The sequence below is a fragment of the Lissotriton vulgaris genome, unplaced genomic scaffold (assembly GCF_964263255.1).
Source record: "Lissotriton vulgaris unplaced genomic scaffold, aLisVul1.2 SCAFFOLD_3282, whole genome shotgun sequence".
NCBI classification, from domain to species: domain Eukaryota; kingdom Metazoa; phylum Chordata; class Amphibia; order Caudata; family Salamandridae; genus Lissotriton; species Lissotriton vulgaris.
In genome coordinates this window covers 224,490-241,210 of record NW_028248677.1, presented here as the reverse complement: position 1 = coordinate 241,210, position 16,721 = coordinate 224,490, and the positions used below count along the sequence as shown (strand labels likewise).

At 49.2% G+C, this 16,721-nt stretch overlaps 1 protein-coding gene across 1 annotated transcript in view; it reads left to right on the top strand.

Moving 5' to 3' along the window:
- The window catches only part of LOC147663861 (ATP-dependent chromatin remodeler CHD8-like), a gene marked incomplete at its 5' end in the record, with an annotated part of 222,725 nt that overhangs the window by 4,164 nt on the left and 201,840 nt on the right, over positions 1-16,721 (top strand). Inside the window, one exon of the mRNA XM_086950144.1 lies at positions 4,184-4,287. Within this exon, the coding sequence (XP_086806270.1) occupies positions 4,184-4,287 (104 nt within the window). The remainder of the gene's footprint in view (positions 1-4,183; positions 4,288-16,721) is intronic.

Sequence of the window (16,721 nt, the reverse complement as noted above, 5' to 3'; positions counted from 1 at the left end):
ATGATGGCCTCCTGCATCTCCATAGTCCCGCACGCGAGACTACATATGCGTCCGCTTCAGGAGTGCTTAGCACGTCAGTGGACTCAGGCTTGCGGACAGTTGAAAGACCTAGTGTTGGTGAGCGGTCGGGCATACAACTCTCTGCATTGGTGGAATCCACAAAACCTTTGCAAGGGACGACCGTTCAAAGAGCCTGTGCCACAGATCATCCTGACGACGGACGCTTCTCTCCAGGGATGGGGAGCTCATGTACTCCATTACACTGTGCAGGGACTATGGACACCACAGCTAGGGAAGATGCACATCAACGTTCTAGAACTGATGGCAATCTTCATGGCACTAAAAGCCTTCAAAGTACATCTATGCAACAAGGTCGTGTTGATCCGGACGGACAACATGACGGCCATGTACTACATTAAGAAGCAGGGAGGAACACACTCTCCACAGTTGTCTCATCTGGCTCAGAGCATGTGGAAGTGGGCCATTCAAAGAAACATCTTCCTCATGGCAGAACACCTCCCAGGCAAAGACAATCGGATGGCGGACCTGCTCAGCAGGTACAGCCTCCAAATGCACGAGTGGGAGATACATCCATCGCTACTACACCCGTACTTCCAAAGGTGGGGTCATCCAGAGATAGACCTGTTCGCCACAAAGGAGAACGCAAAATGCTGAAGCTTTGCCGCCAGGTTTCCACACCCACAGTCGCAAGGCAATGCAATATGGATGAACTGGTCAGGCAAATTTGGGTACGCTTTCCACCCAGCACCTCTAATACCGCTGGTGGCACGCAAGCTGAAGCAGCACTCGATGACTCTCATCCTGGTTGCTCCGACGTGGGCTCGCCAACCATGGTACACCACGTTTCTGGAACTGTTAGTGGTACCGCATCAAAGGCTGCGCCTCACACCCAGGCTTTTGACGCAGAGCCATGGCGACATTCAGCATCCAGATCTGCAACAGCTCAACCTGGCGATCTGGCTCCTGAGGTCTTAGAGTCTGGCTACCTCAACTTACCTCCTGACTGTATGGACATCACCCGGGAGGCAAAGAAGCCCACCACCAGAGCATGCTATGCGGCGAAGTGGAAGCGGTTTGTCATTTATTGTGCAGGCCACAACATTAACCCGCTGGATGCATCTATTCAGAACATCATTTGTTATCTCTTACATGGGCGCCAGGACGCCCCTTCGCTGGGGCAGCTGTGCGCCGAATAAAAGTTATTAACATAACATAACATAACATCTGTACAAATGTAATCTGGCCTATGCTTCCATTCGCATACATTTATCCGCAATGGCTGCTTATCTCCAAAACAGACAGCACCTCTCACTTTTCAGGGTGCCTGCCATTAACGCCCTTCTGGAAGGACTCAGAGTCATTCCTCCGCGGACGCCACCAGCTCCAGAGTGGAACCTCAATGTGGTCCTCACCAGGCTGATGGGTCCCCCTTTTGAACCAATGCATTCCTGCGAGATTCAATTCTTGACATGGAAAGTGGCTTTCCTTATAGCGATTACGTCGCTACGACGAGTTAGTGAACTCCAGGCACTAACTATCCAAGAGCCATTTATCCAAATTCATCCTAACAGGGTGGTGCTTCGCACTAACCCTAAATTCCTTCCTAAGGTAGTGTCTCAGTTCCATATCAACCAGACTATAGAACTGCCTGTGTTCTTCCAAAATCCAGAGTCACTGGCGGAGAGAATGCTCCACACACTTGACGTCAAAAGGGCCCTAATGTATTACATTGTTAGGACCAAGGATTTTAGGAAAACTAAACAACTCTTTGTTGCCTTTGCGCCACAACACAAAGGTAACCCCATTTCCAAGGCTGGTATAGCCAGGTGGATCGTTAAATGTATTCAGATCTGCTATCAGAAAGCCAAGCGCACTCACCATTCCACCACGGGCCCACTCCACCCGAAAGTTGGAGGCCTCCATGGCTTTCCTTGGAAATATTCCTTTGGAAGACATATGTAGAGCAGCCACATGGTCTACCACACACACTTTTACAAAACATTACTGTGTTGATGTGCACTCCAAACAGCACTAATAGTGGGAGAGGAGGGGTGCACAACGAAGAGGTGAGTTGGTTGGTCGGTAGAAGCTTCTGAATTCTGGGTGCACTCGTAGGGTAGTGTTATCCGTCTGAAACACTTTAAACTATCATTGTGGTTGTGTATGCGGAGCCCCGCAGATACATCCCCTGGTGAGGCACACCAATTCGGATCACACAAGTGCTTCGCTTTCGGTTGTATATATCTTCGTTTATTTCATTTCAGTTGTTTATACACATTTAAGGATAGTTGACTCGAATATTGAACAGCATATCCGACTGTCGTTATCCGTAACATTTAAACATTGACCTCCATTGACCTCCAAGGCATTTCGGGCATAGGTGCCCTTGGTCACGGAGAGCTGAGGAGGAAGCAGAAAGGGGCGGTGGTGAGAGACTGTGTTGCAGTGGAGAAAGTCGGGGAGTCTAATGGAGTGATATGGTGTGTGGGCTGATGCGCTATTGCTAGTGCACGAGGCTACAGTGAAGGGTGGGGGATGTGAAGGGAAAGTTACCGCTGGTGAAAAGAACAAAATATGGATATTAAAAACATAGTTTCTCATCGTCTTACTTCAAAGTTACGCGTAGCGTCCTTAGACGTTCTCAGTCAGTCATCCGTTCGCTGTCCCGGACGCGTGTGAGACAGCCTGCTTAAAAATTACACGAACAGTGATGACGGACTAGCGCCCGAGAGTTACGGGGGCCATCTTGGAGTGGTGAATGCTAAAGGGAAATGCTAAAGGGAAATCGGGTGGTGCAGAGTGAATGCTGTGTGTAAAAAAGGATGGAACAAATGAACAAAGGTGAACATGTGTGATTAAAATAGAAATAGAGAGGAAGGTAAAGCAGCAACATAGTATAATACAGATGATATTACAAATAGCAACTAAATTCTGTACGATCATTGAGCCCGTGGGGCTTGAGAGTTTGCAAAAGGTAAATCCATTCAAGTTCTCTCTTGAGTAACAGTTTGGTGTTGTCTGTGCCTTCTTTCTTAGATACAATCTCTAGGACCAAGAATTTTAATTGAGCGATGGTGTGGCGTGCTTCCATAAAGTGGCAGGCAATGTTAGATTTCTCAGTTTTAAGTCTGATATTAGACTTGTGTTCGTTTAGTCTGGTTTTGATTTTTCGTTCGGTCTTCCCTATGTATAGTTTGCCACATGGGCATTTGATGGCGTAGATCAGATTGGTGGAATCGCAGGTGGCGTCTACATGGAGTTTGATATTGTGTCCTTTCATGGGGTGTTGTATTTCATTGCCCCTGATTACACTGTTGCAGTGGCCACAATTCAGGCAAGGTTGGGTGCCACGGTGACGTTTGGTTGACTCGGTAGGTTTAGCCAATATTTCTTTAATGTTTCGGCTCCTGGTATGGGCGAAAATTGGCGGCTCATTGAAGATGCCTTGGAAGTCGGGTTCATTTTGTAATATTGGCCAGTGCTTCCAGATAATCTTTTTGTACGCTGCACTTGCAGTGGAAAATTTGGACACAAGGACCATGCGTTGTTCTATGTTCTTGTGACTCCAAACAGCAGGCAGCTGTAGGGCAGGCTGTTCTAAAAACACTTTTCCAAACTGCTGCAGCTGGCACGGGCAGCCAGCGTTAATGGAGGGACTGCAGCCCACATGCCTCGAACCGAATATGCTACTTACCAGTATGCATCTGTTCTTGGCATCTAAGGCTGCTGACATTCATATCGTCCGCCCTCCTCCCCGGCGCCTGTAGCGGCTGCAGCATTCACACATACTTCTAGCATGGTCATCATTCACTTAGTTTCACTCCATCTTAGCCACAATGGCTAAAAACAATCTGAGGATGGAGTCGATGCCCATGCGCACTGTAGTCCAGGGGAGGAGCCACCTATCTCTGGATACTTCGAAGACTCTTCCAGGACAACAATGTGCGATCATCCGGACCCAACACTAGGCGGCGATCTATGCACAGATATGAATGTCAGCAGCCCTACATGCCAAGAACAGATGCATACTGGTAAGTAGCAAATTCGATACAAAGACAGCCTTAGTTCAGTTTTATTTTGATGGAGTATTATGGGAGTCCAGTAATCTCAATACTGTTGTTCCGTTTATTGCATCACTTTCATCTTTCTGTAATCCCTACAGAGCAATTGACATATGGTTACCAGAGGTGGAACCTTTGGAGGTACCAACAGGCTGGTGGGATACAGAGGCTGACAAATCTCTGCTTCTTGGAGTTTTTAAGCATGGTATGTGAATTGACACACCTTACAATCTAAAATTTGCTTTTTGGCATTGAAATGGTAGTCTCAAAAACCTATAATGTAGTCATACAGAAAATTTTATACAGTGTTTACAAAGCATTTCAGAAAGGCAGCATATTTTATTATAAAGTTTATAGAGACATTTGGTTTTCTATATGCAAGTACATCATGTGCATTGCTTCTACTTTTCTAACAGCATCAATGAATCCCTTCTGTTTCTCCAGCGGAGGAACATAGAAAGGAGGTAAAATTCATTAGGTAATAATAGAAGAGAAAAGACAAAGCTTGTTTTGTTTACCACCGTTCCCCGTTGTTTATAAAGTAAAAGTAGATATGAAAACGAACGTTTAAATCAAATTGTTGATCATTATCTGTAGACTATTTAATGGAAATGTAATGCATTAGTGTGAGATGTTAAGAACTTGGTAATGTTTGCAAGAACATTGTAATGTAATAACTTGTAATTTGATGTACTCTTATGCTCATAAAAAAAACTATAATGTCAAAAAAAGTGTGGTAAGTCCTGTACACTTTTCCCACTTGTAGGAAGCTGGCTCTGTATACTCTATATCAAAATGAGGTGTAGTGTGCAGAGTCCAGTGGAACCCAAAATGTAGGCAGAGGTAAAGTGGAAAGCACCTCACTCTCCATTTGTTGTGGTGTGGTCGAGCAGTAAAGACTTTATTAGAGGACAGTGTTAAGCATTTGCTGTACACACTCAGTCAGCAAATGAATTCACACACTTAAAGACTGAACTTCAGACCAATTGTTTTTGTATAAAAATATTTTGTTAGGTTTTTTATTTTCTAGAACCAAGCAAGCCTGGCACAGGTAAGCAATAACTACTGTATAGTTTGTAAGCCGTTTGAATTCCAATTGTAAATTTATTTTGATTTGAATACAGTAGTGTTACTGATAATGCAGTGCTTTCCAGTATACTGTACATATACTTTGTTTAGGATTTTTGGCAGAAAATCATGTGTGAGAAAGTGGCTCGATATATACTGGACTAGAATGAAGTACAGTGTGTATAGAGTCCACAAACCCCAGAGGTATAACAGAGGTTAAAGTCAGGACTGACCTTACTCTCCAAAGTGGTAGCTTGGTCGAGCAGTAAGGCAGTACCAGAGGACAGTGTAAAGCATTTGTTGTACACACTGTCAGCAAAAGGTTTCACACACTCAAGGACTGAACTCCAGGCCAATTGTTTTTAAATCCACAGATATATATATATATATTTTTTTAGAACCAACAGTTATAAAAATATACTTTTCTGGTTATGAGTACTCTCGTGTAAATACTTTGCAAAGGGGCAATAAAGGTTGTGCACACAATGATTACAGTATTGATAGTAAGCGACACATTCTTGAAACACACTTTAGCATTGAGCTCAATGGATTTTCTACATATAAGTACAGTTGATTACTTTATCGATTACTTTGGGAGTTCCAGGACTAGCTCTTGGATTGAGTCCAGGGGTCTAAGCTGAAACCTGATTAGCAAAAACGTTTTAGTTACTGTAGTGAATTTTCACAAATATAAAGCTTTTTTAAAAGTTCACACTAAAACGTTTCAATGTAAATCTCACAATGTTCTTCAATGGGAGGAAATTCAGATTGCAGGTAAAGTACGATCGTGTTACTTTTGTAACCCAGCACTGGTCTCATATGGCCAGCGCTAGGGTCTTAACTCAAAACTGGTAGGTAATTGCGTTTCAGTATTTCGTATGATTTTTAAAGAATATTTTCAAAAGTAGACACTTAGAAGAAAGTTTATAAAAAAGCAGACAATGGGTGTAGGAAGGTACATCCTGACTATGGTTGCCCCCAACTTTTTGCCCTGTGTTTTAGCTGGTTTTGGACATAGTCGACCTGGGACCCTGCCAATCAGGACCCCAGGCCTACTGCTCTCTCTTTAAAATGGATTCCATGTACCCTAGGTACATTTCCAATTGGTACTGGGCCCCCTTATCAGACCCTGTAACTCAGGGCATAGGTGTACCCAGGGCTGCCAGGGGCTGCAGCATGTATTATGCCACCCCTGGCTGGCCTCTTAAATTTGACACAACTGGCTGCATGACAGCTGGGGCAAAGTCGTGTAATCACCCTTTGCTATAGGTGTAGTATACCTATACCTAACCCTAAAATGGACACACAGATTCCTATCAGTCACTCCTATGGCAGGCCTTGACAATCCTGAAGGCAGAGTGCTTGGAATCATGTGAGATGGTGCTCTGGCATGAGCTGAGCCTGTCTGCAGCTTGCGGAATCAAGTCCTAATAGCTGTTCCATGATATCGCATACCATATACTCTTAAGTGCATTATAATCCTCGCGGTTAAATGCTATCTTTGGTATTGCTTTATCAAAACATGTCGAGTAAGGTGTCATACGAATTGGAATACTAACCCCTCGCCAATTCTGGCGACGGGGTTAGCATTCCACCCTTCTAGAGGGACACGACATGTATGTAACTGTGAACCCCGGTTAAAGTTAACTGAAGCCTCAGCTCCACAAAATGGATGCTGCCACCACAGACACGAGTCTGACCCCCTGCAGCTGGGAGTCCTTCCAGCGAGGGGAGCCTGGACAAAGGGTTTCCTGTCAGGGGCGGTGCTAGCACCGTCCCAGACATGGTTTTGTGTATCCTGGGTAGGCAGGGCTTTACAGGAAGGTGACTGCTGAGTGGCACCCCGGTGCTCACTACGCATAGGCCGGTCTGAACCAGTTCCAGGGGCACACCAGCCCCTGGCCTGGGGAAGTCCGGCATGGCTGAGGGGTGTAACCACCCCCCACCTAGTCCCACCCATAGGCAGGACCTAGTCACCGGGTCAGCCCCCTTTTTTAGTATAAAGATAGGAGCGGGCCCCCTGTTCAAATTAGATCATCTTTGGAATCAAGATACCACTTTCTTCGAAAGGACTTCACGATTTCTTCTTCAAGATTCTCCCTTGTGGCTAAGGAGTAGTCACCCTGCATCCGCAGGCACCATCCTAAAGAACACTGCGGTCTGCTGCAAGTCCTTCATCACGAATCCGACGACCCAGCTCGACGAGACCCGGCTTCCCTGGCACCTCTGACCTCTACTCACCTCTACAGCCCAGCTGAGAACCGTGAGTGCGACGAGACCTCAAGGGACCGACGATCGCCAAGACTGCACGACATCTTTACTGCAAGCCCACCGTGTCCTCCACTGGTGAGTGCTTTGGGGTCCGAGAAGCCCCGACCCTGCGCAGCTCCAGCACCCAAGATCAGCCCCCCTGCATCTCCACGATCTGCGTGGGGCCCTTCTGCTGTTTGCTGTGCACCGCGTTGTTTGGCTACTAGCCGGCTGGCTTGTGGCCCTCTGAACGACGCCCAACGACTTCACGACTGCTGGTCTGGTTGCTCCAGGCTGGCCTTTGCTTCCTTCTTCAAGAGAGGCACCCCGGACCCTCCTGGTCCACTCCAGACGCCATTTTAGGTCCACCGCGTGGGCTTGAATTTGCCAAGGCTTTGTTGCCCAATCCTGGGTCCAGCGACGCCGACAGCTTCTATCTTCGTGGGACAGCTCGATCCTCCATCCTGGTCGCCGACAACGCCTCCTGGTCCGTGAGATCTTCGAGTCAAGCGTCACCCACTCACCTTGTCGAGGTGGCTACCATCCGGTGCCCTCCTGGTGCCCACTGACTACTGGCTAGTAGTCTCGAACTTGGTCCCCTCTGCTTTCAGGTGTCATCTATCTTCGAGATCCAGGCTCGGATCCAACTGAACTTTCTTCACTGGTCACCGGCCAGCATCTTTTCTTCCGGCTCCTGGTCCGTCTACGAGGATTCCCGACGTCTTTTCAGACCTATGCAGCTGCAGCCCCTGGGCTAGGTAACTTCGGCATTTCGGTGCCCCAGCATAGCCTCACTATCCAAGGGTCAGAATCTACCTTCGTTTTCTCCCTACCAGGTCGGGTTCGCCCGAGAACACTAACTTTCTATTTCCTAGCTACCATAGACTTTTGTCCCGCATCTCGCGTGAGAGTGCACACACTGCACCCGAGTCCCCTAGGCCTCCTAGACGTAATCTAACGATTCCCTAGTCAAGTCCTAGCGATTCCAAAAGCTATTAGTACTGTACTTACCTGCTAGGAATTTCGCATTCCACTTTCAGAGTATATGGTTTTCCGTGCCCCTCGGGCATTTGTATATACTGTGCTAACTTAAGTATTTTTGTAAGAATTTTGGTTTGTGCTTAGTACCCTGTCCTCATAAAGAGTACAGGGCTGTTGTGATCTTTAAATAAATAACTGTTTATTTTCATAACACTTGTGTGGTGTCCTTTCACTGGGTATTCAAGGGGTATATGTGTGGTAAACAGCTGGCTTAACGCGCCCTCTCGAGTCTTTAGCCTTAGACTGCTCGTATCCACGCTACTAGGATAGCTGGTCTATAAGGTTGACTTACAACCAATCATCAATAAGGGTTGCTGGACTGATACATAGTGTTCACTAGAATAGTGAGCACTGCATATCAGGCCACCTTCTCACATTGGTGAGCAGCGGTTGGGATTTGAGCTTGCTGTTGTTTTACCACACGTATCCTAAGAATATCTTGTTGAAAGATCACATAAGTACTGTTAGGTACATATAACTAAAGCTTAGAATACTCTGAGTTCTACTGAACCAGCTGTTGTAGCTCCTCAAGGCTTAGCACACCTTGGCTGCAACTCTAGCAAGGGACCAGTAGGTAACACATAGTGTAGGTAGGTGCATCACTTACACCACACTAGAAGCAGTATGTCGGTCACAGGAGGAAACACTGAGTCTCCCCTTGTGTCAGTTGACCCTCCACAGGTCATCCCTTCAAAATATACTGCTCTTAGCTTCCATGAGATGAGACAAGTGTGTACTCTCAGGAAACTAAAACAGGGGTCTAACCCCACCACCTCCTTTCTGATTGGTCTCTTAGAGGCCTATGATGCCAGTAGGGCTGGTAACCCAGACCCTTCTAATCCAGAAGGAAGTATGCCCTCCTTACAGGGTCCCTTTGATATCCATCCCCTCCATGAGGCAGATGATGCTGAGGAGGAGGATGAGTTGTCTGGGGATGAGGCAGATAAGGGACAGCTAGAAGTCAGTAGACTAAGCAGGTCCAACTTAAGCAGACATGAGCTTGGTACTGGGGGACTCCTGGGCCCACTCTCAGGTCAGCTTAACATTGGGGATGGACGAGTTAGGTCTCTATCAAGAGGCTCTAGCAGATCCTTTCGAACCAATGGCTCTCTCAACTCTTCTCACAGAGGAATGTCTTCCCCTAAGAGGAGAGTGTATGAAGCTGAAGAAAGGGCAGTCAAACTGAGGATTGAAAGGGAAGAACTTGCCCTGGCCAAAGAGAGACTTGCCCTTGCTAGAGAGCAAGAATTATGTGGGCTAGTTCCCACTGGTGGCAGCAATAAACCTAGCAATAGGGAAAGGAGTTTTGATAAAAAGCACCTGAATAAGATAGTGCCCCCCTTTAGGGAAGGGGATGACATCCACAAATGGATTACTGCTTTGGAGAGAGCCTGCACTGTGCAGGGTGTTCCCCAAAGTCAGTGGGCAGCTATCTTGTGGCTCTCCTTTGATGGTAAAGGTAGAGATAAGCTCCTCACCACAAGGGTGGAGGATGCTAACAATTACCAGGTCTTGAAGAATGTACTGGTTGATGGGTTTGGTTTAACCACTGAACAATACAGGATGCTGTTCAGAGACACCCAGAAAACTCAGTCTCAAGATTGGACTGACTTTGTTGATTGTGCCACTAAGGCTTTTGAAGGCTGGCTACTGGGTAGTAAGGTTACTGATTTTAAAGGATTGTATAATCTAATTATGAGGGAGCAAATCTTAAGTAATTGTCAGAACCAGCTATTACATCAGCACCTGGTAGACTCTGAGTTGACCTCTCCACAGGAATTGGGTAAGAGGGCAGACAAATGGGTCAGAACCAGGGTTAGGCCTAAAAACCAGGGTGGTGACCAGAAAAAGGAATCAACCAAGCCTCAAGAGAAGGGTGGGGATAAATCCACAGAGAAGACTTCCCAAGGGCCCCAAAACTCCAACAAGGGTGGTGGGTCCCAGAACACTCCTTCAGAGCAAAAGAAACCTTATTGTCATACCTGTAAACAGGTGGGCCATTACAAAAGTGATGCCAGTTGCCCTCAAAATGGCAATAAGGGAAATGTACCCCCAGGTAATACTCCTAAACCTCCTGTTACCACTAGTGGTAATCCCCCAGGTGGTGGGAGTGCCCCCAAGAATGTGGTGGGCATTACTCTGGGCCAACAGGAGGACTATGGCTTAGCCAGGTTCCCTGACCACACTCTTGTCTGTGAGACTGGCATGGGGTTTGCCAACTTCACTACTGGACCCCACATTTTGGGCAAGTATAGACAAGAAGTTTTAGTGAATGGTCAGAAAGTTGAGGCATTCAGAGACACAGGGGCCAGCCTCACCATGGTGAGTGACCATCTGGTCCCCTCTGCTCAACTGACCCCTGGTTTTACTTATCAGGTGACAGACATTCATGGAATGAAGAGAAGGCATCCCATGGCAGTAGTCAAGCTCGGCTGGGGTAATGTCACAGGGCCCATGAGAGTGGCAGTGACAGATAACCTACCTGTAGATTGCTTACTGGGGAATGACCTGGAACTCTCAGCATGGGCTGAGGTGGAACAAGAAACTCATTCCAGAATGATAGGCCTATCCAGACAGGTTAGTGGGGCAGTAATAGCTACAGCCCCAGTCCAAGCACCAGTCCTCCCTGAAAAGGTTGGAAGGGCAGTGGTAGCCACTGCCCAGGCTCAGACAGACTTTCCAGAACAGGATAGGAGGGCTGTGACAGTCACAGCCCAAACACAAACTGAGTGCCCTCCTGAAAAGGTTGGCAAGGTTGAAATGGTCTCAGCCTCTACTCAGACAGATAGCGAGGTTGTGAAGCCTGAAACAATGGATCACTCCACTCAAACAGAGAGCATTGAGGAGGAAGAAGAGTCTTCCCCCTCCCAGACACTAGGTGAGAGCCAGCCTCCTCAGGGAACTGACTCTACCCCTGTTGAAGGAACTGCCCCAGAGGTAGTCAGGCCTAGCCTGGCAGAGCCCCTGATGGCAGTGGACCCTTCCCAGGTGGGACCCAGTCTGGAGCAGGTAACCTGCACCTCTCTACCCTGCCTCAGTCAGCCCAGGGCTGAAGAGACCAGGGAGGCCAGTGGTGGACCCCAAAGGGCCCCCTGTCCAAAAGAACCCCTTAATCCGCAGATTAGGATCACTGAAGCTGGTAAACCTAGCCAAGTGAAAATAGAGCAGACTCCGGAGGGATCCCCCTTAAAAGTAGTTAGGGAACTCCCACAGCTGGACACTGTTGGGCACAGCCAAACATGGGGCCTAAAAACCCCAGACCTGACCTGTCCCTCCAGTGAGCCAAACAGAGGGACTCAACCTCCAGCTTTAGGTAGCCAGAGGCTGACCCTGAGAGCTCAGTGCATCTCAGCTAAAGAAAGAAAGGCACACATGATGAATGGTGATTGGAGGAAGTTGAGCCCAAAGGTAGAGGAGCCTCACTTCAGTACTCCATCCCAGCATCAGCCTCCTTCTTTCCCAAAACACACCAGAGACAGAGATTCCCTATGGTGGAGACCCTCAGATACCCTTAGGGTGAGGGGTTGCCTAGTGGACCATGACACAGGGGGAAACCAAGCCAGAGCTGGTACTTCCTTATATGGCCACTTAGGTAATAGAGGCTTACCTGGACAAGGATAGCCTTATCTCCTTTCGTTTGGGGGGGGGTTGTGTAGGAAGGTACATCCTGACTATGGTTGCCCCCAACTTTTTGCCCTGTGTTTTAGCTGGTTTTGGACATAGTCGACCTGGGACCCTGCCAATCAGGACCCCAGGCCTACTGCTCTCTCTTTAAAATGGATTCCATGTACCCTAGGTACATTTCCAATTGGTACTGGGCCCCCTTATCAGACCCTGTAACTCAGGGCATAGGTGTACCCAGGGCTGCCAGGGGCTGCAGCATGTATTATGCCACCCCTGGCTGGCCTCTTAAATTTGACACAACTGGCTGCATGACAGCTGGGGCAAAGTCGTGTAATCACCCTTTGCTATAGGTGTAGTATACCTATACCTAACCCTAAAATGGACACACAGATTCCTATCAGTCACTCCTATGGCAGGCCTTGACAATCCTGAAGGCAGAGTGCTTGGAATCATGTGAGATGGTGCTCTGGCATGAGCTGAGCCTGTCTGCAGCTTGCGGAATCAAGTCCTAATAGCTGTTCCATGATATCGCATACCATATACTCTTAAGTGCATTATAATCCTCGCGGTTAAATGCTATCTTTGGTATTGCTTTATCAAAACATGTCGAGTAAGGTGTCATACGAATTGGAATACTAACCCCTCGCCAATTCTGGCGACGGGGTTAGCATTCCACCCTTCTAGAGGGACACGACATGTATGTAACTGTGAACCCCGGTTAAAGTTAACTGAAGCCTCAGCTCCACAAAATGGATGCTGCCACCACAGACACGAGTCTGACCCCCTGCAGCTGGGAGTCCTTCCAGCGAGGGGAGCCTGGACAAAGGGTTTCCTGTCAGGGGCGGTGCTAGCACCGTCCCAGACATGGTTTTGTGTATCCTGGGTAGGCAGGGCTTTACAGGAAGGTGACTGCTGAGTGGCACCCCGGTGCTCACTACGCATAGGCCGGTCTGAACCAGTTCCAGGGGCACACCAGCCCCTGGCCTGGGGAAGTCCGGCATGGCTGAGGGGTGTAACCACCCCCCACCTAGTCCCACCCATAGGCAGGACCTAGTCACCGGGTCAGCCCCCTTTTTTAGTATAAAGATAGGAGCGGGCCCCCTGTTCAAATTAGATCATCTTTGGAATCAAGATACCACTTTCTTCGAAAGGACTTCACGATTTCTTCTTCAAGATTCTCCCTTGTGGCTAAGGAGTAGTCACCCTGCATCCGCAGGCACCATCCTAAAGAACACTGCGGTCTGCTGCAAGTCCTTCATCACGAATCCGACGACCCAGCTCGACGAGACCCGGCTTCCCTGGCACCTCTGACCTCTACTCACCTCTACAGCCCAGCTGAGAACCGTGAGTGCGACGAGACCTCAAGGGACCGACGATCGCCAAGACTGCACGACATCTTTACTGCAAGCCCACCGTGTCCTCCACTGGTGAGTGCTTTGGGGTCCGAGAAGCCCCGACCCTGCGCAGCTCCAGCACCCAAGATCAGCCCCCCTGCATCTCCACGATCTGCGTGGGGCCCTTCTGCTGTTTGCTGTGCACCGCGTTGTTTGGCTACTAGCCGGCTGGCTTGTGGCCCTCTGAACGACGCCCAACGACTTCACGACTGCTGGTCTGGTTGCTCCAGGCTGGCCTTTGCTTCCTTCTTCAAGAGAGGCACCCCGGACCCTCCTGGTCCACTCCAGACGCCATTTTAGGTCCACCGCGTGGGCTTGAATTTGCCAAGGCTTTGTTGCCCAATCCTGGGTCCAGCGACGCCGACAGCTTCTATCTTCGTGGGACAGCTCGATCCTCCATCCTGGTCGCCGACAACGCCTCCTGGTCCGTGAGATCTTCGAGTCAAGCGTCACCCACTCACCTTGTCGAGGTGGCTACCATCCGGTGCCCTCCTGGTGCCCACTGACTACTGGCTAGTAGTCTCGAACTTGGTCCCCTCTGCTTTCAGGTGTCATCTATCTTCGAGATCCAGGCTTGGATCCAACTGAACTTTCTTCACTGGTCACCGGCCAGCATCTTTTCTTCCGGCTCCTGGTCCGTCTACGAGGATTCCCGACGTCTTTTCAGACCTATGCAGCTGCAGCCCCTGGGCTAGGTAACTTCGGCATTTCGGTGCCCCAGCATAGCCTCACTATCCAAGGGTCAGAATCTACCTTCGTTTTCTCCCTACCAGGTCGGGTTCGCCCGAGAACACTAACTTTCTATTTCCTAGCTACCATAGACTTTTGTCCCGCATCTCGCGTGAGAGTGCACACACTGCACCCGAGTCCCCTAGGCCTCCTAGACGTAATCTAACGATTCCCTAGTCAAGTCCTAGCGATTCCAAAAGCTATTAGTACTGTACTTACCTGCTAGGAATTTCGCATTCCACTTTCAGAGTATATGGTTTTCCGTGCCCCTCGGGCATTTGTATATACTGTGCTAACTTAAGTATTTTTGTAAGAATTTTGGTTTGTGCTTAGTACCCTGTCCTCATAAAGAGTACAGGGCTGTTGTGATCTTTAAATAAATAACTGTTTATTTTCATAACACTTGTGTGGTGTCCTTTCACTGGGTATTCAAGGGGTATATGTGTGGTAAACAGCTGGCTTAACGCGCCCTCTCGAGTCTTTAGCCTTAGACTGCTCGTATCCACGCTACTAGGATAGCTGGTCTATAAGGTTGACTTACAACCAATCATCAATAAGGGTTGCTGGACTGATACATAGTGTTCACTAGAATAGTGAGCACTGCATATCAGGCCACCTTCTCACAATGGGTTCCTATGGATAAAATACAGATTACTAGTAAACCCGCTAGGGATTACTTCTACGGTACAGTACTGGCTTCTCCCCTGATCCCAGTTGAGTTCTTCGGCATTCAGACTTTGGCTGATATAGGAATATTTTCAGTTTTCAAAACTTTACACTTTCGCGTCAAAATGGGTCAATGTTATCCAATGGCAGGTGAGTGAATTACCGGTTTCCAGGTGAGTACTTGGTTGGGGAAGTTAAGGTTCTGGGTATAGACTCAGGGGTCCCCCAGGGTCAGGTAAGTACAGTTAGTCAAATCCCAGCGGCACAGGGGCGGCCGGGTGCAGAGGTAGGTAGGCCCAAGGATATCCAATGAGGGAAAGGGGGCCTTCGGTTGGTGGCTGCTGGCTAGCAGGTCACGCGTCTCTGGGAGCTGGGCTCCTGGTCGCTTGCTCAGGGCAAGGGGGGAAGTAGGATAGGACAAAGGGGTCACAGCCAGCGGCACTCGGTTGGCTGGGTGCAGTGTGCTTTTGAGCCATCATGAGCTCATTGTTCTCCAATGAGGATCTTGAAGAGGAAACAAAGGCTGCAGGCTCGGGGACAGAGACTCTCCAGGGGTGGCCAACACTTTGAGAGGTAAGTTGGGATCTTGGAGCACAGGTAGTTACCCCAAAGGGAGGCACAGGGGGCTGTAGGGCGCCGGGTGCAGTGGTGTCTTTGGATGTCGGAAAAGCCTTCGGCTGGTCGCGGTTGGGGTGGCCCCTGGTTCTGAGTCTGCAGGCATCAGCTGGTTCGTCGAGGTGGGTCTTTGGGCACTGGACTTCGGGTACCAGTCACCGGGGGGACGCCCTCGTGGTCTTGGTTCAGGTTGGCCCGCCCGGGCTCGGCTGGTGCAGAGTGGGCTGGTCTGGAGCTTCCTGGTGAGCACCAGGTGAGTTGTTGCAGCAGAGCCTCTGCTGACGGGAGTCCCAATCTTCAAGAGGGTCGAGGCAGGCAGTTCCTCTGGGTGTCCCAAGGTTGCTGTCCGTGGGGGTTGCCAGGTTTAGGCAGGAGCAAGTTCCAGGATCAACAGGCCGGTAGGGCTGGGGCCAAGTCAGTTGTTGTTGTCCTATTGTTAGCAGCTGCACGGCGGGGCTTCTTCTTGATCTTCTTCATATATCTGGATCTGAGGATGGAATGTTTAGGGAGCCCCTAAATACTAAATTTAAAGGCGTTACAGGTAGGGCAAGGGCAGGGACCAATAGGTCCCTGTCCGGGGGTGAGGGCACCCCTAGCCTGCTCCTCTCCTGTGGGAGGAGGGCAGGAGTCTAGTTGGTATTCGGCAGGGCTCCCCATCTACAAGATGGCCGGAGCCCGGGGTTGTGCTTCACCTCGCCTCCTCCACCTGAGGGGTGGAGTTGGCATAGGTTGGCACACCCTCTTTCATGACGTAGTTTTTCCTGACAGTCTTCCCGCCAGTGTGGGGGTAGAACGGGTGGGGGGCCAGTTGCTGGGTACAGAAAATGGTCTGGGGAAGCTCTGAGGCGGTATGCCTTTGAAGCTTCCCCCTGTCCATCCTGGGGGAGGAGACATAGCACTTCGCCCAGGATGTGCATTGTTGCAGGCCCAGGAGACCGGGGGGCTCTCCACTCAGGGGTCCAGCAACATGTCTGCTGTGTGGCAGCCTCTGCAGCCACTCAGCCCAGACGTTGATTGTAGGTTACGGGTTTTGGAGGGCATCTCTAAGATGCCCTCTCATGCATCTTACATTAAATCCCACACTGGCATCAGTGCAAGTTTAATGTGCTGAGAAGTTTGGTACCAAACTTGTCAGTCTTCAGTGTAGCCATTATGATGCTGTGGAGTTCGTAATGACAACCTCCCAGCACCATATACTCTTAAATGGCATCACTGCACTTACAGTGCCCAGGAATGGCCCTGGGTACTGTAG